Below are 26,639 nucleotides of genomic sequence, written 5' to 3'. Positions count from 1 at the left end.
CGCCCCCATATGGTCAAAGATGGCCAGCAGGGGAGGGCAGTTGGGAGGGACCAGGCCTGTAGGGAAGGGAAGTTAGGGGCAATCAGGCCTGCAGGGGAGGGCAGTTAGGGGGGACCAGGCCTGCAGGGGAGGGCAGTTGGGGGGACTCAGGCCTGCACGGGAGGACAGTTAGGGGCAACCAGGCAGGAGAGGGCAGTTAGGGGTGACCAGGCTGGCAGGGGAGGGCAGTTAGGGGCAATTAGGCCAGCAGGAGAGGACAGTTAGGGGGAATCAGGCCGGCAGGGAAGGGCAGTTAGGGGCAATCGGGCAGGCAGGTGAACAGTTAGGCGTTGATCAAGCTGGCAGGGGAGTGGCTAGGGGGTGATCAGGCTGGCAGGCAGAAGCGGTTAGGGCAGGGGTGGGCAAACTTTTTGACTCGAGGGCCACAATGGGTTCTTAAACTGGACCGGAGGGCCAGAACAAAAGCATGGATGTAGTGTTTGTGTGAACTAATATAAATTCAAAGTAAACATCATTACATAAAAGGGTACGGTCTTTTTTTTTTTTAGTTTTATTCATTTCAAACGGGCCGAATCCGGCCCGCGGGCCATAGTTTGCCCACGGCTGGGTTAGGGGCAATCAGGCAGGCAGGCAGGCAGGCGAGCGGTTGGGAGCCAGCAGTACTGGATTGTGAGAGGGATCCCAGATTGGAGAGGGTGCAGGCTGGGCTGAGGAACACACACACACACACACACACACACACACACACACACACACACACCTGTGCATGAATTTTGTGCACCAGGCCTCTAGTTTTCCTATAAGATGCCTAAAACCCCAAATTTCTTCTTACTATCTCCTAGTACCTGTCATTTTTGAAGTCATACATGAGAGCTGAGTTTTGAGCACAAAGGAAGAAGTATGCTATGTAGCGAGAGAAAATTAACACAAGAATTTCTCAGAAAGAACTTAGTGAATAGTGATAAGTTCCTTGAAGTTTCTCTTGAATATATGTAGTTTCTTCTTCATTAACTAAAATGATGGCTGTTTTTGTTTTGATTGACATTCTCCTGGTTGGTTCAGCTGGTGAAAGCTGGTTCCAGCTAACTTGGATACTTGCCACATGTCCAGAGAGAGAGACATGCTTATCCTGTGTGGGGAGATTTCATTTCGGGGCCTTCCCGCCTCCTTCTCCTGCCCCACAGAGTGCCTTTTTGTTGAGGAGCTCACCCTCTTGGCTGTGTGTTCAGGGTTTAAAATGATCTAGATGCCTCCGGCAGGTGAGGGCGGAGGTGATGTGGAGATTGGTAATCCACCTTTAGGGTCCAATCACAGTAGTTCTGTCTCCCCTGTCCCTGAAAGGGTGGGTAGGAAAGCCACCTGTGATGGACAGCTGGCCTCTTCCAGGGGGCGGAGATCTTTTAGCCTTGACCCCCTCTATTATGACCCGCACCCGCCACCCTATTCCACACCATTCTCACTAGATCTGTTCCTTTCACTGTTCCAGGCCTGTCCTGTCCTGATGGGGAGCTTCAGGCATGAAACAATTTGGGAAATTCCCTACTTAGGCTCTTGCTGGAAAACCCCAAACGGAAGACACAGAGCCGATCATAAATCTGGGAAGAGCAGACCTGGGCACTGTTGACGAAGAGCCAGAAGAGCCAGGAGAAAGTTGCTGGTCGCTTCTTTTGTTTTGGGGCCTTTATCGCTGTTGGTCTGCAATAGTCGGCAAACTCAGTCAACAGAGCCAAATATCAACAGTACGACGATTGAAATTTCTTTTGAGAGCCAATTTTTTAAACTTAAACTATATAGGTAGGGACATTGTTATTAACTTAATTAGGGTGCTCCTAAGGCTTAGGAAGAGCCACACTCAAGGGGCCAAAGAGCCACATGTGGCTTGTGAGCCACTGTTTGCCGACCATGGGTCTAGGATCACAGAGTCTTCACCATAGGGAGTGTCCAGAGTAAAATGACTGGTTTACCTGTTTTATCTCTGAGAAACTTCTTTGTGTAGCTGCCAGTAACCTTTACCAGCTTTAAAAAAAATCATAAAAGCTCCTTACTGTATTTGAGCATCTTTGTGGCTTCTTTCAGTTGCCTGAACAGAAATGTAATGTTATGTACAACAGAAATATATTTAGTGTCTCCCTATAATTTTACACACACACACACACACACACACACACACACACACACCACGCACACACACGCAGTTTTCTGTTTATAATTTCCTTCCCCATCTCTTTGCCCTAAACCTTATAATAATAAGCTCATTCATTCCCAATGCCACTTGGCTGCATGATGTTTTTAAAGTGGTTAGTCCTGCAGTGCTTTCCCCAGGTAAAAAGAGGTTGTTTGGAAATGGTATTGAGAAAGAAGCAAGCTGGCTATGCAGTAAGACGTGTAAGACCAGTAAACCGGCCCTGACTCTTAGAGAAGTGCTCGCTGTCTGGACGTCCCCAGCCCCTTAGCCCAAGGGACAGCACGCCTGCTGCCCTTTAGATATAGAGATATTCCAATGCTCGACCTATGAACAAGCAGGCAGTTAGGAGGGAAAACTGGTCTGAAGAGTTCTCAGGCGTGGCGATCGCCCGATTGCACAAACATTGCCTCCTTGATTTTTGTCATCATCTGGGAGAAGAAGAGGCATGAATAGGAATGTGTGTTTCAAGCGGCGGGGCGGGGCTGGCAGCGGAGGAGACGGAGAAAGAAGAAAACCCTCGTGGGGAACCTGCGGCGCGGTTCCTTTCCCTGTCCCCTTCCTGGCGACCCCCTGGCCAGGGCCCAGGCCTTGGGAAGCGGGTCCGTGCGCTCTGGAACTGCACGGGGACGCGCGATTCTCGCCTCCGGGAGAAGTGGACGCGGTCGCCCGCGCTGAGGACCATCCCTGGCACGAGACCCGCGCCTGTCCTCTCGGTGTCTACACAACGGCCACCGCGCGTCTGCGAGCCACATTCCCGCTTCTGCGCGCAACTCCCACGCGCGGGCCCCCTGCCCGCCGGGCGCCAGATCCGCCTCCTGGGCTGGACCCAGAGGGTCCTGGGCGGCGTCTTTAAGGCTGCGGTCCCCGCCCTCCCTCCTCCCCGCCCTCGTGGTGTAGCCGCGGCTCCTCCGACCTCCCCGAGAGCCCGGCAGCCAGGCGCGCGCGGCGCGGAGCAGGTGCGGCGAGCCCCTCGCATGCCGCTGCCCGGCCCGCCCCTCCTCCCGGCCGCACTCGGCTCCGGCGCGCGGGGACATGTCGTTGGCGACGGGCAGCAGCGAGGCAGCCGGTGGGGCTGGTGGGGGCGGCGCGCGGGTTTTCTTCCAGAGCCCCCGGGGCGGCGCGGCCGGCAGCCCGGGCTCCAGCAGCGGCGCGGGCTCCTCCCGGGAGGACTCGGCGCCCGTGGCCCCCGCGGCCGGGCAGGTTCAGCAGCAGCAGCAGCAGCAGCGGCGCCACCAGCAGGGAAAAGTGACAGTGAAATACGATCGCAAGGAGCTCCGGAAGCGGCTGGTGCTGGAGGAGTGGATCGTGGAGCAGCTGGGACGGCTGTACGGCTGCGAGGTACCTGGACACCGGGCCTAGAGGGTGGGGGCCTCCCTCTCCCCATCTGCCCACCCAGGAATTCTCCCGGGCCGGGCGCGCACGGTCCTGGCTCCCCCAGGACCCAGCGCTGGGGCGGGGCGCGGCGCATTCTCCATCCAGGGTGCCCTCTGGCCCCGGGGAGCCGCGAGTGGGACGCCTCTGACTGGGTTCAGCCTCTGGGTGCCCCAGAGAGCTGCAGCCCCCCTTGCTGGCTCCAGATGTAAATTGTGTCCAGGATGGAGAACCAGACTTAAAATTGGTGACGGTGGGTGACGGTGTGGGGTTGGGTCTTGTTAAGCATATTGCATTTCTGGATCCCCAGGGGCTCACCCCAGCTGCGCTTATCCCTCGGGAGAACAGAACTCGCTCCAGGGGTCCTGGTAATCCTGATTTTCGTGGAGAGGGAACCGAAAGGAGAGGTTCTGGGGATCTCAGAGGCCCCCTCTGCTCCTGAAATTCTACATCCAAATCAGGAGAGGAACGCGTTCCCTCTCCCAGTTCCCCCGCCCCGCCCAGCCTGTTCCCATAATTAATCCTTTCATTGCCCAAAGCTGCACACCTTGAGCTTTGTGGAAGCGGCTTTCTTGCTTCCTGGCCGAGCTCAGCTGCTCCTGTTGATGGTGCAGAATGAAAGCCGCGGGCGACCTCCCTGGAAGGGCACCTGGGTGGAAGGAAGGTAGCTCAGCGCTGGTCGGGACGCTGTGACCTCCCACAGCTCAGGGGCGCAGGCTATAGACACCCCGCCGGACATGTTTACATTTGATGTCAGGAGGAATATTTAGAGCGAGCTGTGACAAAGGTAGGCTAGGAAAAGGGCCAAGGCCAGTATGATCTCTCCTCAGTCTTTAATAACAGTAATTTAAAATGAAGCCATCTACTTCTCCTGCGGGAGTGGAATTTGGGAAGGGTGGCGGAGGACTAATAATTTAGGACATGGCGTCTAAGTTGAAGCTAGGTCTGTGTCCTTACAACTGTTAACCGCTCTTCAGTAACAATGAAAGCCAGATGGACTCCCTGGCTTTTCCATTGGTTTGGGGAAAACTAGAGTTTCACACCTTTTGTGGCCAATTGTGAATACATATCCTCCTTCACATTCTCATCACACAAGGAAACAGCATTCTCATTATGGACTACCGCTGAATGGTTATGATATAATGAAGCTTGACTATCTGACTCATGGACTTGTAAAATATATTGTTTTTCCAGCCCAGCTCCTATAAAAAGCCATTTTAATGTCATGTATAAAAACTGGCCAACGTCGGAAGTGTTCATGTTCTTCTTAAGTAGGAAGCTGGCACAACTCTCCAAAGGAACAATATATATGATTTGGATGGGGCTACTGCATGCTCTGTCTTGCCTCTGTAGAATCCAATTAATTTTCATTTATTAGTTTCATACAGGCCTTTATACTCCATTTTGAATTTGAAAGATTTGAGTTCATAGAAAAACTGTTGTTGAAATTAACAATGCTTTGGCAATGTTCCTTTTATGGGAGACTGACTGGATGGAGCTTGGGCAACTCGAGAGAGTTCCAGATTCTCAGTAGGTTGCCAATTCATATGTTTTAAAAACTCTTCAGAATAACTGGGGGGAAAATGGAGGATTGATTGTTCACTGTATTGAACATGTGGGTATATTTTTTAAAGGGTAAATATGACCTTGAACCTTTTCTTTGTATTCCTTCTTCTCTCATTTTAGACCAACATATAGCAAACAGCTTTAATTTGGAAGATAGGTTTTGTGGTGAAATGATACAAGATGCCATATGCTGCCCCCCCGTCATTAAACTGTGGCAAGCACTTCTCTTCCAGTGGTGTGTTCTGTCGTTTTGAAGGGAAGGAAGATAAATCATTGAGAAGGTTGTTGGCAATTTGTAATTACTATGCTGATGGCACGCCTCATTTAATAATCGAAAGCACGTGGACAAATAATTAGCCCTATAAAGGATTGTCTTCTTCCATCTAGCTCTCCACTGGTAGGCTCTCTTTCAGCCTCGTTTCTCTGGCCTGGTAGCCTTTGCTTGCTGACAGCTTCAAGTAGTTCAGCCTGTGACATGTGCATGGAGAAGGACCTACCCTGGCTTAAAGCTCTGATCTCATGAATACGAAGGTTAGGAAATGCCCTCTTTTTAACACTTAAAGTTGGTAATTTTTTCAAATATTTATCACATGAAATTGACACAGAAAACCAATTTGCCTGAGCTAACAGCTAAGTTGAGGGTGGGGTGCGGGGAGAGGGGTTTGAACACGTATTTAATTTCAGAAGAACTTTTAAGAGGCAGGTCAGCAGTTAGATGACTTGTCCTTCACAGAGTAGAAAATAATGATCTTTTGGAGCAGCATAAAGCATGAGATTTAACATTAGAAAAGAGTGGGAAGGAAGAAATACACTTCCTGGCTGTGGTCTTATCTAGAAGTTTGCACTGCGATCAGTTTTGTATGGAGAATAATATAAAGGCAGGATGTGAGGAGAGCTTACTAGGTACCAGGTGCTGTTCTAGGCACTTTGTAGGCACTCACTCACTTAGTCTTTACAACAACCCTGTGAAGAGGGTGCTGCTAGTACCTCTATCGTACAGATGAGGAAACAAGACAGAAAGATTAAGAGGCTTTCCCAGCTCACATAGCTGGTGAATGGCAGGGGTGGGGGTGGGAGTGGAGCCCAGGCCTGCCTGAAACTTGGCAGGGTCTCATGCAAGAGAACAGACGGGGGCCCTCATAGCACACATCTAAATATTTTAAAGTTATAAATGAAGCCAACAGAGGAGCATTTATATTTTAAAGTTATAAATGAAGTCAGCAAAGGAGCATTTATCTACCTGCCTTGACAACAATAGCTTCAGAATGGCCTGGAGGGTTAGGTTTGGATTTGGAATTCTCAGGCTTCCCAGAGCTCAGAGCTGGAATGCGGTTGGGGAGAATCTTCCCTTACCCGGGGTCCGCCTCCCTTTGCATTTCTAAAATGCTTAGTTATTGTGTTTACATTTATTTTCCATTTCATCTCCTTGTACAGTTTCCTCCTAGGAATTTGGTTGTAATGGGACTGTTAGGTTAAGTCTATATCCACAGTTAAGGCTTTCTGGTTTAAGACATTTTCCTATCTCTTCCAAACCCTGTCTGGTTTTAAGAGCATTTGAAATCTGGCATAGCATCTCCATGGACACATATTGCAAGATGACTGACTGGACAAGTCCTATCAGTTTTTCCATCTTTCCCAACATCTAGATAATATCCGTACTCCCTGTTGTGCAATTCCATTTGCTTTGGAAATAAAAGCCTGTTGTTCATCTCAAAATGCCGGGGGGAAGCCTCACCATAAACAGGTTTGTGCATCAGGGTTTTCCTGAGTTGTATCCGGACTGTCCATTTCGGAGGCCTTTCTCTTTGCTGAAGCGGTTGCATTTTAAAAAGTGGTTTCTGGCATATTACACCTTTTCTTCCTCCCCGGCTCCCTACCATCCTCTGGCTGTAAATCAGTTTTTTTGATGGTGACTCATAGAAAGAAATACCCTTTGGATTGCTGCCTGATATACACACACAGACACGCGATGTATGAGCAGAGCCACCAGCACCCCCTCATGTTACTATGTGCGCCAAAGAAAAAATTACAAAGGAAATATAAGATGGGACTTCATTAATGCTTAAATCTGATGTTCTGTTCTATTTTATTTCCCAAAGTTGTTGGTTGTGACCCTCTAGATTGATCTCATAACACGTTTCTGGACCGTGGGTTGTAGTTTAAAAAAAAATACTGTAAGGTACAGCATAGGGCAGCGGTTCTCAACCTGTGGGTCGTGACCCCTTTGGGGGTCGAACGACCCTTTCACAGGGGTTGCCTAAGACCATCGGAAAACACATATATAATTGCATATTGTTTTTGTGATTAATCACTATGCTTTAATTATGTTCAATTTGTAACAATGAAATTGGGGGTCACCACAACATGAGGAACTGTATTAAAGGGTCACAGCCATTAGGAAGGTTGAGAACCACTGGCATAGGGAATATAGTCAGTAATATTCTAATAACTAGGCATGGCGCTGGATGGGTACAGGATTTATGTCTGGTCACTGAAACTAACATAATGATGTATGTCAACTGTAATTGAAAAAAATGATAAAAAATACTTCAAAAAGGGAAAAGTCTAAACATATGTAACAAAATTAGCTGACATTTATTGAGTGTTTTCTATGTAACAGGTATGATTTGTGTAATCCAAGTAACAACCTCTCATATTCCATTTTATGGATGTGGAAATTGAGGCACAGAGAAGTCTGGAAGTTGCTCCAGGGCCCTCCGGTGGGACTTGGCCGAGCAGGGATGTGCCTGGAAAGTCGGATGGCATGTTAGCCACTGCACTGTACTGCTTCCTGAGGGAGGACAGTGGGTCCCTTCTGTGAACCCCATCTTTCACCCACCCTCCAGGTGTGATGGTTGGAACTTCTAAGCTGACCGACAGTGCCTGTGTGGGGATACTACTGTCAGCGGGTGTGTTCTGTGCCTGCATCAGGCCTCTTGCTTGAAGTTCAGGTCCTTGCTTTGTATGTAGATCTGTAGCTACAACATCAAATTAGCCTGCTGTGCTGCTCTGTGAGTCCCTCGGCTGGAGGTAGAAACTGCTGCTTAGAATTTGGCTTGTGACTTATTTGGTGCAACACCATTTGTGTATTTGAGAATGAATAGCATTTTAAACAAAACAGCTTTAAAAAAATCTCCATAAAGTCAATCTGTAAAATATTAAGGAATAAATTAAACATGTTAAAAGTCTATGAATAGCCCTAGCTGGTCTGGCTCAATGGATAGAGCGTCAGCCTGCGGACCAAAGGGTCCTGGGTTCGATTCCGGTCAAGGACATGTACCTTGGTTGCAGGCTTCTCCCCAGCCTGGGCCCTGGTCAGGGTGCATTCAGGAGGCAACCAATTGATGTGTTTCGCTCACATCGATGTTTCTCTCTTTCCCTTTCTCTTCCATTCTCCCTAAAAATCAATGGGAAAATACCCTCGGGTGAGGATTAATAAAAAAAAGTCTATGAATAAAAGAATTCTAAGTTGCCAAAGGAAGAAAGGAAAACTGTACTTAGCACATTTCCGCTTGCAACAATGGTTACAGGAACTTGATGTGGAGGCTATGGTTGAAAGAATAAATGCTTTGAAGCTAGATGAGCCTGAAGTTACCTCAGGCCCCAGCATTTATTTATTTATTTATTATTTTAAAATATATTCTTATTGATTTCAGAGAGAAAGGAAGAGGGAGAAAGAGATAAAAACATCAATGATGAGAGAGAATCATTGATTGGCTGCCTCCTGCACACCCCACACTGGGGATTGAGCCCACAACCCGGGCAGGTGCTCCAACTGGGAATTGAACTGAGACCTCCTGGTTCCTAAGTTGACGCTCAACCACTGAGCCTCACAGGCTGGGCAGGCCCCAGCCTTTAGTGGTAGTTAGAGATGAGGCAGGTCTTTAACCTCTCGGGGCCTCGCTTTCTCCCTATATTTAAGGGAATCATCCTGGCCTCTTTGTAGGGTTGTCGTGAGGACTGAATGGGTAAGACACAGAACCTGGTAGCTGGAACATAGTAGGTACCCAGTCATTGTTGTAATTTGAACCACACCCAGCCACTAACTGCTGGTTATTCTCTACGATGTGGGGAGAGGGCAGGAGGGGGAAGAAAACAGTATTCACATCTACCTGGTGATAGAATTTGGAGAAGGACGTGTGGGTACTTTGGGGTCAGAGATGGTGTGTCTATGAATTGTCAGCGGTTGCCAACCGGTGGTCCGCAGACCATTGGTGGTCCGTGCGGTCCGAAAGGTTGGCGACTGCTGCTCTATATTATTTCCCTTTTTCCTAGAGCCTTCCTCATTCAGAAAGTTCCTGTGGTTTGTGAGGTATATATGTGTAGAGAAATTAGACTTCAACAATTCGAAGGTGGGGTCTGTCTTAATTTTCTTTGTCTATGGCCCTAGTAGAGCACAGTTCTTCAACCATGAAGCATTTGTTTGAATGAATGAAAAAGGTTCAGTTCTCAGAAAATCTTTGAAAAGCCAACGGTGTTTTAATATTGAATCAGTGGGTAGTGTTTCTTCGTCATAGTCATGGCTAAGAAACAAAACCGATCCATGATTTTGTTACAATAATCCATATCGCGCTCTTGCATCACTACTGTTTCATGTCAGCATTGTTGGTAAATATACCTCCCTTCATTGACTTATTTGCTCCAAGCAGGAATTTAAAAATAGCAGTGGCAGCTAATTGATTTTTAAGCTTAGATTGAGAGCATTCTTTTGAAAATTTGACCTTCCCTGAGTCCCCCGTTTACTCTCTTTTTCTTCGCTTCTACTGGGTCCCCTGCCACACTAGTTCTGCGTTCTGCCTGCTGCTCTCACCTCTGTGTGTTCGCATCTAGTGTCTTCTGTTTTTCTCCCAGCTTTGAAACAACCTGGCTGCCTGTGGCACCCCTGGCCTAGCTCATAGCTCACCTCAAAGAAGCCATCTCTTTCTGGATCAGCAGTTCTCAATCTGTAGGTCGAGACCCTTTGGGGGTCGAACAACCCTTTCACAGGGGTCTCCTAAGACCATCGGAAAACACATATATAATTACATATTGTTTTTGTGATTAATCACTACGCTTTAATTATGTTCAATTTGTAACAATGAAATTGGGGGTCACCACAACATGAGGAGCTGTATTAAAGGGTCGTGGCATTAGGAAGGTTGAGAACCACTGTTCTAGATGGAGGGAAGGACGAAGGCTGAATTGTTCTGTTCTCCATGGGGTGTGCGCACGATTTCATTCTGTAGTTTACTCTGTTCAGCCTCCTTTCCTTGCACTTGGCTGTTTCAAACCTTCACCTGTCTCTTCAAGGCGCCTTCGCTCCATCTCTCTTCCGTTCAGAGTCCTTGCAGCCTCCTGTTCAAGCCAGGCCAGCACCCTCCCAGCTCTTCCTTCCCTTATTGCCCTCCTCTCTTGGCTGCATCTTCAACCTCCCCCTTGCTCCCAGCACATACACAAGTTGAAGTCTTTCACTTGGGTTAACAACTACCCCCCGCCTCGGCCCCCCTCTCAATCCTGTATCTTCTCTGGTTGCCACCCTATCTTTCTCTCTCCCTTACCATCTATTTTTCCAGATCTTTCTCCACCCACAGTCTGATGTCAGCTCCCACCATGGCCTCCCTGAGGACCTTGTGGTTTCTCAGCCCAGTGGGCTTGCTTGGGTCTTATTTTACGTGGCCTTCTGTGCCGCTGGGTGCCCATCACCATTTCCTCTAGAAGGCCTTCTCGTCCTGTTTCTTAGCTCCTCTTGCAAACTCCTTCCTGGGTTTCCTTTCTCTGCCCGCCCCCTCAGTGCTGATGTCACACAGGGTCTGCCTCTGGGCCCCAGCTCTGTCTTCTCTGCTTTTTTTCACCCCTGCACGCTCTTTCTGGGTGCTAGGAATATTCCCGTGACTGCAGTTGCAGTCCATATGCCTACAACTCTTCGATCTACATTTTTAGCCCAGATCTGTTTTCTGAGCACCAGACATATTCAGAGAGTTTTGAAATGGACAACTCCACTCAGATGCTCCATAGCAACCTCATATTTAACTCATCTGAAAATGAGTTTATCATCTTCCTCTGCTGACCTACTCCTCTCTCTCAGTTCTCTCACATGTTGCCATCCACAGATGTCCCAGCCAAAGACTGCGCTGGCATCCTCTCTCGCCTCTCCCTGGCCCGCCACACCCAGTGGTCATGAAGTCTTGTTCATGCTTGCTCCTTATGGCTCTGGAGACTAATTCCTTTGTCTCCCAGCCACTGCTTTGGCCCAGCAACTTATAATTTCTCTCCTGTATTATAGCAATAGATATTTCAGTCTTGTTTCCCTCAAATTACTGCTAGTACTATCGTACTGCTGCTATTACCAGTCCTCTGTGCTTGCTGTTATTATTACTACTATTTCTGCCACTAGTGCAGCTCTGTGAGGGCCAGATGATTTATCTGTCTCGTCTCCTACAGTCAAACCTCCCAATGCCTCAGTGAGGTGGCTGGTATCATCTTCATTGCTCATGGTTTAGAGCACTGAGATCAGAGAAGTTGTTACTTGTCCTTGTGCAAGATCATGCTGGATTCCAGAGTCACCTAGCCATGATGCTACCATTGATCTCTGCAGCTACATTTATTAAGTTCCTACTGCATACCCCGTCCTTCATAAGCTCTCACTGAATCCTTGCAAGGGTTCGTGAACTCTTCAAGGCAGGTAAAGAAACTCAGTCCCTGCTGAGGAGGCCACATCCCTCAAGTGGCTGAGTCAGGATGGGCCCTGTCTTGTCTCTGACTCCCGGCCTGGGGCCTCTTCCTCTGAGCCTCTGTGATGCCTCAGAGCCCCCTCCACACTGCAGGGCATCTCCAAAATCCAGACCGGAGCTTGCCATTCCCCATGGCCTTCAGGGTAAAGCGAGAGCACCTTAGCCTGTGACAAGGGCTCAGGGGACTGCCCCACCCACCCCTCTAGTCTCATCTCTTGCCACTGTCCCCACCCCACTTCTTTAGTTATGAACTGAGATCTAAGCAGGGAAGGCAGGAACCCCTTCTCATTTGCTTCTTCCTCTGCCAGACTCACTTCCCCCTCCCTCCCCACCTTACCTGGCTACTTGTTACCTGTTCTTCAGGCTCACCCTTGTGCTGCCTCCTCCGGGCAGCCTCTCTGATAGGTCTCCTCACCAGCAGGCTTACAGGCCTTTGCTGGCTTCTTCTTACCCCTTCCTCAGCACTCTTTCTATAATCTTGTCCCCACCCCGGGCCCCCCACACCCGTCCCCCCAGCAGCAGCTTCGAGGGGGCAGAACCTGGTAATCTTTGCAGCCCCACTGCCTCTTGCACACCTGGCTGCACCCGTGCTTGGCTGTTAAGTGAGAGAGACAAACTGGGCCTCACGGGCACTTGGCAAATTTTCTGGTGCTTCGCTTTTCAGAAATACAGACCGCATTCATGTAATTTGGCTCGGCCGGCATTAAAAACCTGCTCTTTCACTGTGGCTGGAAGTTTCGGCCCTTTTTCATGGTTATGAGTTATGTCCATGCAGTCCTTTGAGCCTGTGAACTAGAAGGAAGTTGTTATGGATTACAGCACAGATGCGTGGGCAGGAAACGTCTTCCACGGAAGTAATCGCAGGCTCCTGCCATTCTCTTCTGTCATTTTCAGTTTTCCGTGATGTGCATGAATACGGCCTTATTTGTCCAGTAACCATTCATTTCTTTGGGAGTGGACATGCTTGCTGTGCGGGGAGTGGTGAGCGCTGCTCCACCAGCAGAGATGACCCGAGCCACAGGCTCACACAGGTCTGGCGAGAACAGGAGTGAAAGCCAGGATTCCTGCCTCTGCTCAAAAGTTCTGCAATACCTTCTCCCCAGACCCTCTTAGCACCGGCAGTTTGGAAATCTGTTCCACTGCGTGAAAGCTTAGAAATAAGAGGAGACCAGAGTGTGGATTAGGCTCTGAAGCATGACTCTGTGGTCCAGAAAAAGTGATCAAAAAAGGGTTTTTCCTCTTTGAAAGAACCTGTAGGGCTGGTTGTGACAGGAGCTAAGGAGGGCAGAGGTAGCCATTCATTCATTCATTCATTCAGCACATATTTACATAGATGAGGAAAGGGGAACAAGAAGACTTACTCCATCCTTCTAAACTGTGTAAAGGAAGAAGTTGAAAAGTACAGGGACCCTTCCCATAGGAGAAGAATGTAGGCATCCCTATGAGTTCAGGCCTTTGTGTTAGCGCTTCCAGTAAATGATTCACTGCATAACAGGCATGTGCTTCCTTTACTCACAGCCTGTTTTCAGGAGAGGGTATGCTGAACTCATTGACACTGTAATGTCAACAACTGAAAACACTTTATCTTCCATTTTAATGGAAAATAAGGGCTAAGTAAGCGAAAGAAATCTCTTACCAGCTTAACTTTGGGAATTAATAAACCTGGGCAGGCTTATAAATAGATAACATCATTCGTGGGTTGTGGGGCCTTGTTGGAATCTGTGAGATCTATGGAATCAAAGCGTGTCTGTTGTTCCCAGCAGGATGGTGCAGGCCGGGCTCTGGCCGTGGGACTCTGTTATAGCTCAGTGACCTTGGAAGTAATGCTCCTGATAGACTTTTGTTCCTAGGTTTTCGTTCCCCATCTGAAAAAAAGTGAGGGTCTAGGTCTTTCAAGCTCCAGACTTTAGAGCAGTGATGGTGAACCATTTGAGTTTGGCATGTCAGCATTTTGAAAAACCCTAACTTAACTCTGGTGCCGTGTCACATATAGAAATTTTTTGGTATTTGCAACCATAGTAAAACAAAGACATATTTTTGATATTTATTTTATACTAGGGGCCCGGTGCACGAAATTCGTGCACTGGGTGTGTGTGTGTGTGTGTGTGTAGGGGGAGTGTCCCTCAGCCCAGCCTGCCCCCTCTCACATACTGGGAGCCCTCAGGCGTTGACCCCCATCACCCTCCAATCGCAGGATTGGCCCTTTGTCCAGGCCTGATGCCTTGGCCAGAGGCGTAGACCCCCATCACCCTCCGATCACCTGATCGGCCCCTTGCCCTGGCCTGACGCCTCCGCCAGAGGTGTCAGGCTTGGACAGGGGACCCCCATCTCCCCCTGATCACTGGCTCTGGCCCCCGCTCAGGCCTGAGGCCTCTGGCCAGGAATCCTGCCTGGGCAGGGGACCCCCATCTCCCTCTGATCGCTTGCTCCACCCCCCGCCCAAACCTGACGCCTCTGACCCAGGCTTCAGGCCTGGGCAAGGGGACCATCATATCCCCCCAATCCCCGGCTCTGCCCCCCACCCAGGCCTGATGCCTCGGCCAGAGGAGTTGACCCTCATCACCCTCCGATCACCAATCACCGGATCGGCCCCTTGACCAGGCCTGAGGCCTCCGGCAGAGGTGTCAGGCCTGGGCAGGGGACCCCCAGCTGCAGCGGCCCCGCGATCGTGGGCTCCGCTTTAGGCCCAGGCAAGGGACCCCTAGCTCCCGGGACTGCCAGCTTCGACCGTGCCCAGCTCCCATCGCTGGCTCCACCCCTACTTCCTGCTATCACTGGCCAGGGCGGCAAAGGTGCCTGATTCTCCGATCATGGCTGGGGGGGCAGGGCAAAGGCGGCCCCAGGGCCGCCTTTGCCCTGCCCCCCAGCTCTTAGCTCCCCCCTGGGTTTCTGATCACTGTCAGTGGCAGGGGGCTTCTTCCTGCTTTCCCTTTCACCTCCCTGCATTGTGCCTACATATTCAAATTAACCTCCATCTTGTTGGCAGTTAACTGCCAATCTTAGTTGACAGTTAATTTGCATATAGCCCTGATTAGCCAATGAAAAGGGTATCGTCGTACGCCAATTACCATTTTTCTCTTTTATTAGATAGGATATTTAAATGCCATTTAACAAAGAAAATCAACCAAAAAAAATGAGTGTCATAGGTTCGCCATCACTGCTTTAGAGATTCTCTAATAAAGCTGGCCCCACATTAGAAATAATGAGATTTATTAAAGAGAAGGTTATATTTAAAGCAGTGATAGAGCCCGGCCGGTGTGGCTCAGTGATTGAGTGTCAATCTATGAACCAGGAGGTCACGGTTTGATTACAGATCAGGGCACATGCCTGGGTTGTGGGCTGGATCCCCAGTAGGGAGTGTGCAGGAGGCAGCTGATCAATGATTCTCTTTAACCACTGATGCTTCTATCTCTGTCTCCCTCCCACTCTGAAATCAATAAAAAATATATATTTAAAAATAAATAAGGCAATAATAGGAAGATCTTTCACTTGCAAACCTGAGATGAGCGCTAGACTAGTTCTCCAAAGGATCATCCAATTTACATAGTTAATTTTAGTAGCTAAAGTGAGCATGTATTTTTCCATCCTTTCCTTGGCATGATCTCTGGTGTGAAGAGACTTAGGAAGGATCAGATCAACAATTGTTAAAAAAAAAACCCAAAAACCCCCCCACTTCTAACCCCCTCCAGCACTTCCTCCCCACTATAAACTTCCAACTTAAATTTGAAATCTGACAAGTACAGTTATTCATCGCATACCTATCTGCTTTTTTTGCTTTAATTGGGTTAACCTTTAAGAAGAGCTGGCATATTTGACTTAAACACTTGCAGCATATAATTTATAATATTGGCTGTCGGAGGGCCTTTCCTATTCTTATTTGTCCTTTAGCTTGGCAGCTCATAATTAACCAATAGTGATATTTATTTTAACTTGAGGAACATTTGTGTTGAGGTATAAAATGAGCATCTGAGAAGTAGAATCACAGCAGCTTTAGGAAATAAAATTTAAAAACTGTGAAGGCTACAAATTAGCCTCAATAAGAAGCCAAATAAATCTGCAATAAACAAATTAATTTTCATGGGGGAATTTATTTCTGGAATGTCCCTTTATAGTTGGTTTCAGAACTAACATGACAGGATAGAAAAAAAAGTGTAGATTTCTCATGGACAGTGTTGGTAGGAAGTGAAAAAACAGAATTTATCCCTCTTGGTAATATTTATTTTGTGTGAAGATAGAATCCATAAAGCACCACCAGATAATCCCATTCAATCCATACAAAAGCTCTTTGATGTGAGTAGTTTTCTAATTTTTAAAAGAGAAATCAGTTTCTGAGAAATCACATCTCTGTTAAATGTGAGCCTCAGTTTCCCCCTCACCACCTGACCATTTCCGTGAAGTCTAGTATGTTTGGCCTCTACGTCGGGCAAGGCTTCTCTGCTTAATTTATGTGATACATTTTCAAATATGCTTCCTCTTTAACAATGTGCAGGCTGCCTGAGAGAAGCCATTTGTAGGGTTAAGCTATCTCTTTAGAAAAATTCAAATCCATTCCTTCTCAAGTATATATTCCCGTGAGCATGTTACTTATTTCACTGATGGCCAGGTTTACATGAGCCCTTAGTATTAGAGCCTTATGCTCTCCATCTATTCACTCAAATGGAGTGTTGAGGTTACTAGGAAAAGTTAGAAACTCGCCTGAAATAAGCCTGACGATACAGAATGGGTATTTTATTCTACATGTTTGAAAGGACCAGCTGTTATTACCTTTGGTATGGCAGAAGTAAAGAAATAGAGCTTCCTCTAAATAAAATGTGAAACATCCGTAACAACTTGTTTGGCTTATGTTAAAGGCTGTTTTTGTTCTGTGCGCTGTGGTCAGTCATCGGTTGATATCTTTTATATTTTATATGTCAGTAGTGCGGCTGACGTCGCTGTTTCATTCATTTCTGCTAATATTAAATCAAATTTGATTCAAGCGATGTAGCGAGGGTGTTGAGTTTTCAGTTTGGCAAAAATGTCTTTTCTGCCTAGTTCTTGTGAGCTAATAGTCTGCGTAACAACTCTAATTAGTCAACTGGTTTTTCTCCTGTTTGTCCTGGGGTGTGGAAGCTCTGACAGGTCACAAGAAGATGAGTCATGGATTTGATGCTAAAACATGATTATGCTTGCTATAATGAAAACATCCTACAAATATTACAACTACAAAATAACGTACTATCTCTGGTAGACAAGTGCCTTTTGTTCAGCTAAAATATTCCATTTCTTTAAAAAAAATATTTTTATCGATTTCAGAGAGGAAGGGAGAGGGAGAGAGAGATACATCAATGATAAGAGGGAATCATTGATCAGTTGCATCCTGCATGCCCCCTACTGGGGATCGAGCCCACAACCTGAGCATGGGCCCTTGACTGGAATCGAACCCAGGACCCTTCAGTCCACAGGTCAATGCTCTATCCACTGAGCCAAATCAGCTAGGGCAATATTTCATTTCTTCATCAAAGCCCAGATGGTTCAGTATTAAGTAATCTCATGCCAGAGCAGTGTTTAAGGGTGGCTAATGAAAACGATTGTGTATAAACAGACTATCACCTGAAGTAGCCTGAGACTCTCACAGCATTGAGCTGCTCGGGCTGCCTCAAACCTCTGGGATATGCCCATGGTAAACTTTGGGGAGGACTAGAGGGCTGTGTTTAATAAGCAGAGAGCCCAAGCTTGCATTGACTTATTACTCCAGAGGAGGAAAAAATGAGTTTATTGATCATTGACACCTTCCATAAGTTGCCTTGCATAAAGCAATTTAAAACAGGGAAGGAGAGCACAGAATGAGAGCCAGAGCCCATATAAAACATTGAGCAACATGAAATCCAAGCTCTCAAGCCAGCCATTGAGACTAAGATGCTGACCTGCCGCCTCCTGGGGTGCGAGGCGTTGAGTAGGCCGGGGGTGTGGGTGTGGGTGTGGACCTGCCTTCCTCTCAGGGAACTCAGCTCCTCTCTTTCTCCCTCTTGGCCCCACTTCACAAAATCAAAATAAACAGAAAAGTCCCTAGATATGGCTTTTTACCAGTTGTGGGAACTAGTTTGTCCCATCTCAGAGATCGCTATTGGTTGTGATCAAGGGGTTCTTTCCCCCCCCTTTTTTCATTTTTATGATATATATTTTAATCATATATTATATATTAGGGGTTCTTTTACATCTTTATGTCCGAATGCAAGGAGTCAGACCCTTCCTTCTCCCAGGTGTGGGCTTGGTCCACCAGGAGGATGGAGAGCTCTCCTGACCCGCCTTCATTCACAGCATGGCTATGAGCCTTCATCCTTGGCTTCCTGTAACCCCCCTTTAAATGACAGACCCCTTTAGGGGTGTTTTCAGCATTAATAATGTTAAAAATCATCACAATCACCCCAAGAAAAGCCCAGGATATGTATGAAAGCTTCATTAGCAACATCTGTGACCTTTCCGCCATAATGAATTCTGCCTCATTAATACATGTATTCAAATTAAAGATATGTTCTTTGGTCAAAAAGAGAGCAGACTTTTTTTTTATCATTTGTTAATATGAGGTTTTTCTTTGGTGGGGCATAGGGCTTGATTGAAAATTTTGGTCTCACATCAGGTTTTACGAATATAGAATAATCTAGTCAGTATATCAGAACAAAAAATCTTGCTGAGTTGACTTAAGAGAATTACCTTTTTAATTCAACAGAATTATGACATTTGAGTTAAGTGATAATTGATAACAATATTTTTCCATAAGATACCTTTTATAATTGCCTAAAATAGATGGCAAAGATTGCAAAGATATGTAATAAATATTAATTAGTGTCATTATGGGCAATTTTTATTTATTTTATGTTTTGTATAATGAACGTGTATTCATTTTATTAGAGAAGGAATAATCTAAAGTTACAATGTTAAGACCATCTTTCTTAAGAAAGAAAAGAAAAGAAAAGAAAAGAAAAGAAAAGAAAAAGACCACCTTTCGTGGTGTTTTGCCTTCTCTTCTATATGAGGCAGCCAGGGTTTAAAAAATTTTAAATTGTAAATAAGGAAAAAATAAGCCAACAATTTTGTCCATATTCAGCTCTTTCTCTTTACATTTGCAGAATAAGCACTGGTAACCTTTTTAGAAATTAGGGTGTCATCGGTATCTTTTTGGGTAAAAAGGCCATCTCCAGTGAGGATGGTGACCACCATAGGTCAGAGGAAAGTCAGAAGGAAGAGTGTGTCACCTCCACCTTCTCTCAGGAGCCCATCCCTTCCATCTGCTCAGGGACTTTCCTCTTCTTTACCTGCAGCCTCTCCTCCATTTCAGGAGCCCTCGAGCTGCAGGCTTAAGATCTGTGCACCTCATGATGTGGACATTATACCTCAATGCAGCGGTAGGACACACAGGCCAACAAAACTCTCCTTCATCCCTACTTTGTCCCCTTCTGCTCTCCTGTCAGGCCCCTGCTGTGTTGCTTATCTCTATGGAGAGGTCCATGCTCTCCATGTTGCTAAGTCCCAGGTGCCCATCCCAGTGCTCAGCCTCATGCTTTCAGAATGTTTGACTGTCCTGCTTCCCAGAGCCACTCCATCTATTACCCATCCATCAGCCATCCCAACCTCTGTCCATCCTCCATCAGCCACTGTGCTGTCCATCTGTTCCTCCCTCCACTATCCATCCACCTTCTGCCAGGCCCACTTTAAAAACCCCCCACAAAACTTAATTTTTAAAAGATGGTTAGAGTTACAGAAAAATGTTTAAGCTCGTTCCCATATACTCTGCAACCATGTTCACCAATTAGTAACATCTTAAATTAGGATGGTACATCTGTCACAATTAACGAGCTATTATTGGTACATTATTATTAGTAACTAAAATCCACACTTTACGCAGATTCCTTAGTTTTTACCTCGTGTCCTTTATCTGTTCCCAGATTCCATCCAGGGCAACGCATTACATTTAGTTGTCATGTTTCTCAGAACACCTCAGGTATGGCAGTTTCTCAGACTCTCCTTGTTTTTAATGACCTTGACAGTTGTGTGGAGGACTGTTTAGGCATTTTGTAGAATGCCAAAGGGATCACAGAAAAGCGACTTCCTCTTTCTATCTATGCTATTTTATTCAAAGTAGCAAATGCCTGGCCAGAGTGGCTCAGTTGGTTGGGCATTGTCCCATACACCGAAAGGTTGCTGGCTCCATCCCAGTCAGGGCACATACCTGGGTTGTGGGTTCTATCCCCGGGTGGGACACCTATGGAAGGCAACCATCAGTGTTTCTATCTCTCTCTGGACTTCCTTCCTCTCTCTAAGCATGTCCTTGGGTGAGGATGAAAAAAATATAAACATGTGAGGACTTCCTTAGTTCATTTGAAGGAATTATTCTTTGTTCTAATTCACAATCTGCTTCTTCCTACGGATATTTTGGTGACCTTGTGGATTGGTGTCTCGGGGGCCATAGGGTTGTTATGATCACCTTCAACTAGTCCACATTCTAACAAATCCCTTTCAGGCCACAGAAGTGAGATCTTTCTTTCACTCTGTTATTGGGAGTGAGGCCCATGTGAGGGCAGGTCCCTGCCATCGCTCCCGGTGTCTGGTTTGGCAGTGAGGTTGAAGGTGTGGCTGAATCAGGAGAATCCGGTTCGCCGTGTGGAGGAACCTGGGGGAGAGACAGTGGGTTTACACTGATGGACGAGACCACTCCGGAAAGTGGGAAGCAAGACTGCAAGGAAGAGCCAATTAGTTAAGGCAAGTCACATTGAGCAAGTGATCTGGCCTTAACCTGTGTACCGGCTAGCCTGTCACTCTCCTCCTTCTGGCTTCCTGTGTTCTTGACTCCGTGTCCTATTTGCCAGAAATCCTAATACCTGTGTTTTCCAGCCTGCAAACTTCACCCTGGTTCCCGACAGATGCCTTGCTGGGTGGGTTTGCTGTAGAGTTTCTGACACTGCATTACCCTCTGGACAGGATTTAGCCAGTCTTCACACTCAGCAGGAGGGTCCAGGCTTTTCCCTGCACTGCCTGTCGGAGAGGGAATGGCACACATCTACCCAGTCCCAGGAGCACCTAGACGGTGCCTTGAAGCAGAAAACAGGACAACCGTCTTGTTGCAGAACCCTCTGCCTGTTGTTGTCTCCGTGACGGGACCTGCAGAGAAGAGAGGGAAGATGAAGCCAGAGTTTGGGCCCATATATGGGTCTCACTTAATGGTGCTTTCGGGCCAGGGTTTATATTGGGAAGGGAACTATCTTGGTAGATAAGAAGTGAAAAGTCTTGCCCATGTGACCGAGGACTGGACCCTGTCTGTTGACAGCAAAGAGGGTAAAGATAGGGTCAGGTGTGGAGTGCCCAAGGGGCTGTGACTTGGCTTTCGTGAAGATGCAGTTGGTTTCCACGTAGCTGCCACTTCCTTCCTTCTTTCCAGCCTGCTTTGCTGTCCTTTACTCCTCGGTACAGGGAGGCAGAGGGCAGGTGGGGGTGAGTTACTTTAATTGGGCCAAGTGGACCTGTGTCAGAACCCTAGGGGCTGGTTCTGCCCAGTAACTCCCAGGGAGTAGATGGGGACAGACTTCATCCCTGGGCATGGGAGATGGGCTTCCCTTTGCTGCCTGTGTCTTACCCTTTGCTCTACTGTTAGCCTGGGTTGTGGCATAAATATTGTCTGGCTACTCATCAGCGTAATGTTTTACCTCACTCGTGAGTAGGCTGCGTACTGTGACCATAATCTCCCAGAGGGCTTTGTGTGTGTCTCTCTCCTGCCCCCCCAGGGGGCCCTGCACCCCCACCTGGGGCTTTTGTGGAGGCTCTGTGCCCTCCCAGTCTACCTGTGCCCTGTGATCAGGGGCTGGCACCACACTGGAAAGGTTTACGCTGACCTGTCTCTGGGCCATGCGGGAGCTGTGATGGGAGATCTGGGCTAAGGGTCCAGTGGTCTGTCTGATAACCCAGCCCAGGTGGGAGGCCGAGGAAACCCTCAAATATGGGCAGAGGAATGGGGTCCCAGGGACGATGGAAGCCCTATGTAGGTTGACAGAGGGGCAAGACAGCACGAGAATCTCAGGAGGCTCCAGCTACAATCAGAGGGGTAAGGGGTTACGGGATAATATCTGTTGTTCTCCTAACATGCAGGACCAGCCCTTGAAGTTGAGTTCTTCAATCTAAGTAAAGTGAACACAATTGATTTAGAGATTTACTGGAAGTATCTCAACCAAGAGATGACTGTGTCTAACCTAAGCATACTAACAGATGTATTATCTTGACTGCTGCTTCCTCTTTTTTTCTTTTTTTAATCATTAAAGATAAAATATGCCTGGCTTTCAAAATTCTCATTGTTTTACTAAATAGCATATCAGAAATACTACAGAGGATCTTTTTTCACTCTTGGTGATTGTGTTACTATGAGTGGAAGTGATCATCTAAGATGAAGAAAGAGCTAGCTTCGCTTTGTCTCAAATATCCTGACCCAGCTTAAGGAGATATGGAGGCAGTGAGGTGTACTTTCTGATAGGCGGGTTTCCAATCTCACAGGAGACTGACTTCTTCAGCCACAGAGAAGGACAGAAAATGAGATCTGGGTGCCTCTTGGATGACTGGCCCCAAAAGGGCATGCGCAGGCTAAGCCAGCTCTCTGGGGAGGCCAGCCAGCTGCACTTGCCACTGTCTAGACCAGTGGTTCTCAACCTTCTGGCCCTTTAAATACAGTTCCTCATGTTGTGACCCAACCATAAAATTATTTTCATTGCTACTTCATAACTGTAATGTTGCTACTGTTATGAATCATAATGTAAATATCTGATATGCAGGATGGTCTTAGGTGACCCCTGTGAAAGGGTCATTTGACCACCAAAGGGGTCACAACCCACAGGTTGAGAACCGCTGTTCTAGATGCTCTCTGTTCCTGTGAGGAGAGAAGGCCTACTCAAAGCTCTGTTCAACTTCCTCACATCCCCTCCAAATCACTTCCTCCTCGTGGAAGGCAGGCCTGTGTGGTCTGCCTGTCCCAAGACTAGAGCCGGCATGGGGAGGCGTGCCGGGAGACCCTGCGAGGAAAGAGTGAGGGGAGGGGACCACCCAGGTGAGGAGAGTCCCAGTCAGCGTCTAGACTTGGGGGTCTGGACACACAGTCCTGTCTTTTAAATGGAAACTAACTACCAATTTGCCCTTTATTAGACTTGGAATCCCCAGATACACATGTCATGTTAAATCTTTGACATTGGTTCATGGACTATTAAAAATAGTTGATAACATTCATGATGAGGCTTTCATATTTGTGAGATGAAACAACCTTATTATTATTATTTAGTACTAGAGGCCTGGTGCATGAAAATTCATGCACAGGGGTGGGGGGGTGGAGAGGGGTTCTTCAGCCCAGCCTGACCCCTCTCACAGTCTGAGAGCCCTCAGGGGATGTCCTACTGATGGCTTAGGCTCCCTCCCTGCAAGGAGTGAGTCTAAGCCACAGTCTGGCCTCCCTCTGTGGGAGGCAACCAGGCTGATCAGGGGAAGGCACCGTGGCTGTCTGCCCTTGGCCCTTGCAGCCGCTGCGGCTTTGTTCGGAAGGACAGTCGGCTGTCTGGTCTAATTAGCATATTATGCTTTTATTATTATTATAGATAGTTGTGATGTGAGTAAATAATGTCATGCATAGAATGAGTAACACAAGAGTTTGAGTCAGTCTGACACACTGACTGGGGAAAATACTCAGCCTTTTTTTTCTCTGGTTTCTGCCAGATTTTACCCAAACAATTGGGGTAACAGAACGGATGTGAGATTTAACTGAGGTGATCCACAATATTTCTACACAATATTTCTGTTTTAAACCTAAAATTATATTTTACACTGAATGACCACATTTAAATCTGATCCTTTCCAATATTTTTCATTCACACAGAAAATTCAACAATGTGAAAAAAATCCAAGTAGAATATTATTCTCTAACATAGACTCAGTCACTGTGGAGAGAGAGATATTTATTATTGTGGCTTATTTACTTCATTAGGTGATGACTACAACTTGTTGTCTTGTCAAAATATAACTTGGTACATATTACTTACAGCATTAAGGGCTTCTAATTCAGAACAGCTTCTAATTCATCTACTTGTGGTTTTGCTGGTTTTGTGGCAAGATAATCTACTTACTTGAATCTTCTTTGGGTAATAGCTTAATTAGATGGTCAGACAAATCTTTACACAACACATTCAAAAACTACAAATTTTGTTCCTAAGTGGTTGAAGGCAGGTTAGAGTGTTGAAAAGACAGTGTGGCTACTCTGTGGAGAATGGCCAAGTGGGCAGTGTGGAAGGTCAGGCCACAGTTAGGAAGCTGGAGGGGGCTGTGTGGCCCAGACCAAGGTGTTGGAGGTGGGAATGGGGAAGGGTGGGCAGATGTGGGTGCTATTGGAGGTAGGATCAACAGAATTTGCCAGTGAATAAGTGTGACATCTAGCAGGAAGGTGACAGTAGTCATTTGCTCAGGACACATTGTCCTGGTGGGTGGGTGCCCTTGGGAAATGAGACAGGAAATCAGAAGCTTGATTGGGGAACAGAACAAAGGGCACCACCTTCTTCCGAGGTATTTTAATTTACCCTTTGTTCACTCATTAATTCTCCTTCTTGGCGTTAGTTTTGTGGATATAATCCTCCAGGGTCTGGGTAATCTTTTTTTCTCCAAAGTGCCAGATGAAGAGTGATGCATTTAAAATGTTTGAGTCTACTCCCCATCTCCCACGTCTTAACATATTTCTTTCTGTTGACACAGTGTCAGCTCAGACAGAGGTCTTAACGCAATAGAGCAGATTGCAATGTTCTTTGGTGACTTAATTGACATCCTCGTCCCATTTTTCATGGTCACCGTTAATTGGATTTGAGGAAGACTCAGGTCTCTTGATTGGATAGGGAAGCCCTCCGGGTATCCCTGATTGAATTGTGCCAACATTCTGGCCTTGTTGTGGAGAACTGGGGAAATACCTGAGTCTCATTTTTAATATATCATCAAAGCATCTTTTACGTTGGAGGGATTTCTGGTGATGGCTAAGCTCCTCATGTTGATGTTGATTGTTTTAGCTTTTCTTTCTGTGGAAACATTTTCTGACCTCACATTCCAGGGCTGCTCCCATTTGGAACCCTTAAAACCTTACTCCAGACCAATATGGAATGTTTTATTATCAAGTGTGTCTCTGGATAGAGTTTGAAAGCTGTGGACACCTTAACACCAACATCTACAGTTTGGAATCTTAACCTGGGATAGTTCTACACTGAATCCAGCCTCTCCTCTTAATTCTTATGAATCCCCCAGCCCTATCTCCACCCCCTAAAACAGAACACCTCTAGGAAGCTACAGGAAGGCCAAGGCCAAGGCCGTCACTGTTCAGCAAGGCCCTCCAAGCTCTTAGTCTGGCCTTGATTCCTCATCTCACTGTAGGTCAAAGTTCCTGACCAGGACAAATCACATAAGCTCCCAAAGTCTTCATTTTCTCACTTGTAATGGTAGCACCTGCTACTAGGGTTGAGATGAGAAGTAATTAAACTCTTGATTTTAAAAGTTATTGGCACAGTGCCTGGTTCAATGATCCTGATAAATATTAGCTATTATTGTTTTTATAAAAGAGGACCGTCTTACTCAAATTTGCACTTCTTTGACCAGGCCTAGGAGTGTACTTTGTGATAGTTTGTGCTTTGCATAGATATTTTATTTTATTTTTTTATGTGCCTCAGGCATGAAACAGCTCTGGCCATTGACACAGGCCTCAAGCTAGGATGAACTAAAAACTGTACATCTGCTTTGCCCCTGATTGATATAGAGCAACACCATTCAATCAGGTGTCTCCTTGCCCATTGCCATGGGTTACACAGATATTTTAAAGAAAACAAACACATTGGCTCTAAGTCACTGATTCATAGCTGATTTATGGTTCAGAGCTTTGCCTTTTTATATTAACCAAAGGACATAATAGTCCCCACTCTGGGACTGATTTACTGATTCTTGGAGGGTGTAGATCAGGTGAGTTGCTAATCAGTCTTCTGGACAGAGGCCCGTAATCATTAAAAATGCATAATAAAACTGACATTTTGAGCTCTGTCAACAAAGGCGTCACCCAGATCTGATAAAAATTTGAATCAAGACTAATCTTCTCCCTGGTCCGGGTCCACTGTTGATTTCCTCAGACTTACAGTAGCTCTCATTGGTGAAATACTTACTATAAGGCAGGCGCTGTGTTAGGCAAAGACATGCTATCTAATCCTTGAAGCCCAGTGAGGTGAGTTCTATTTTTATTTATTCCCATTTTATGGATGAGGAAATTGAGGTGCAGAGAGGTTATATCACACAAATAGTAATTGCTAGAGCAGGGACCAGAACCCAAGTCTGCTTGGCTTAAAATCTGTTCTGAAATACTATTAGGTCAAGCTGATGTCGAGTTTCAGAAATATTCCTTTAAGAGCAAATATTTAATGGCGTGTCAACAATGTGTGAGGTGATGCTTGAGGTCCACTAAGAAGGAACCTGCTTGAAGTGTCCAATTACACACTGTCTCCAGACTTGGTGTTACTTGGTCTGGAGGGAAGAAGGAGAGCTAGCCAAACTTTCTTTGTCCAGATTGTGGTTTGTTGATCTCTTCTGAAATATTTGTGAATTCACTCATTCATTCTCTGCCTGGGTTCACTGTGAATTCATGATGGGTAACTACAAGCTGGTCCTTGTACTTACACTATGTTTGTCTAGACCACCAGTTCTCCCATTTTCCTAGGTGACATATGCATACCATTCCTCTTCCTCGATTCTCCGACACCTCATCTCAGCCATCAGCCTTGTTTCCTGTTTCA

General features: G+C 46.6%; 1 protein-coding gene, 1 long non-coding RNA gene and 1 pseudogene across 4 annotated transcripts in view; 2 read left to right on the top strand and 1 right to left on the bottom strand.

Moving 5' to 3' along the window:
* LOC132236784 (uncharacterized) overlaps window positions 1–26,639 on the top strand; it is a 146,478-nt gene that overhangs the window by 14,184 nt on the left and 105,655 nt on the right. The window contains exon 2 of the long non-coding RNA XR_009453361.1: window positions 1,487–1,891. This is a non-coding gene — a long non-coding RNA (uncharacterized LOC132236784). The remainder of the gene's footprint in view (window positions 1–1,486; window positions 1,892–26,639) is intronic.
* The window catches only part of PPP1R14C (protein phosphatase 1 regulatory inhibitor subunit 14C), a 57,190-nt gene continuing 33,223 nt past the window's right edge, over window positions 2,673–26,639 (top strand). Inside the window, exons 1-2 of one of the 3 annotated variants that reach the window (XR_009453360.1) lie at window positions 2,673–3,523; window positions 4,096–4,343. Coding sequence is in view for 2 of the 3 variants with exons in the window: in XM_059700029.1 (XP_059556012.1) it covers window positions 3,218–3,523 (306 nt within the window). In the remaining variant the exon portion in view is untranslated. The remainder of the gene's footprint in view (window positions 3,524–4,095; window positions 4,344–26,639) is intronic. The other 2 variants (XM_059700029.1, XM_059700028.1) reach the window with 2 other exon arrangements.
* Window positions 25,520–25,664, bottom strand: LOC132237834 (small nucleolar RNA SNORA48; annotated as a pseudogene).

The sequence above is a fragment of the Myotis daubentonii genome, chromosome 6 (assembly GCF_963259705.1).
Source record: "Myotis daubentonii chromosome 6, mMyoDau2.1, whole genome shotgun sequence".
NCBI classification, from domain to species: Eukaryota; Metazoa; Chordata; class Mammalia; order Chiroptera; family Vespertilionidae; genus Myotis; species Myotis daubentonii.
This window is presented reverse-complemented; position numbering and strand designations above follow the sequence as displayed.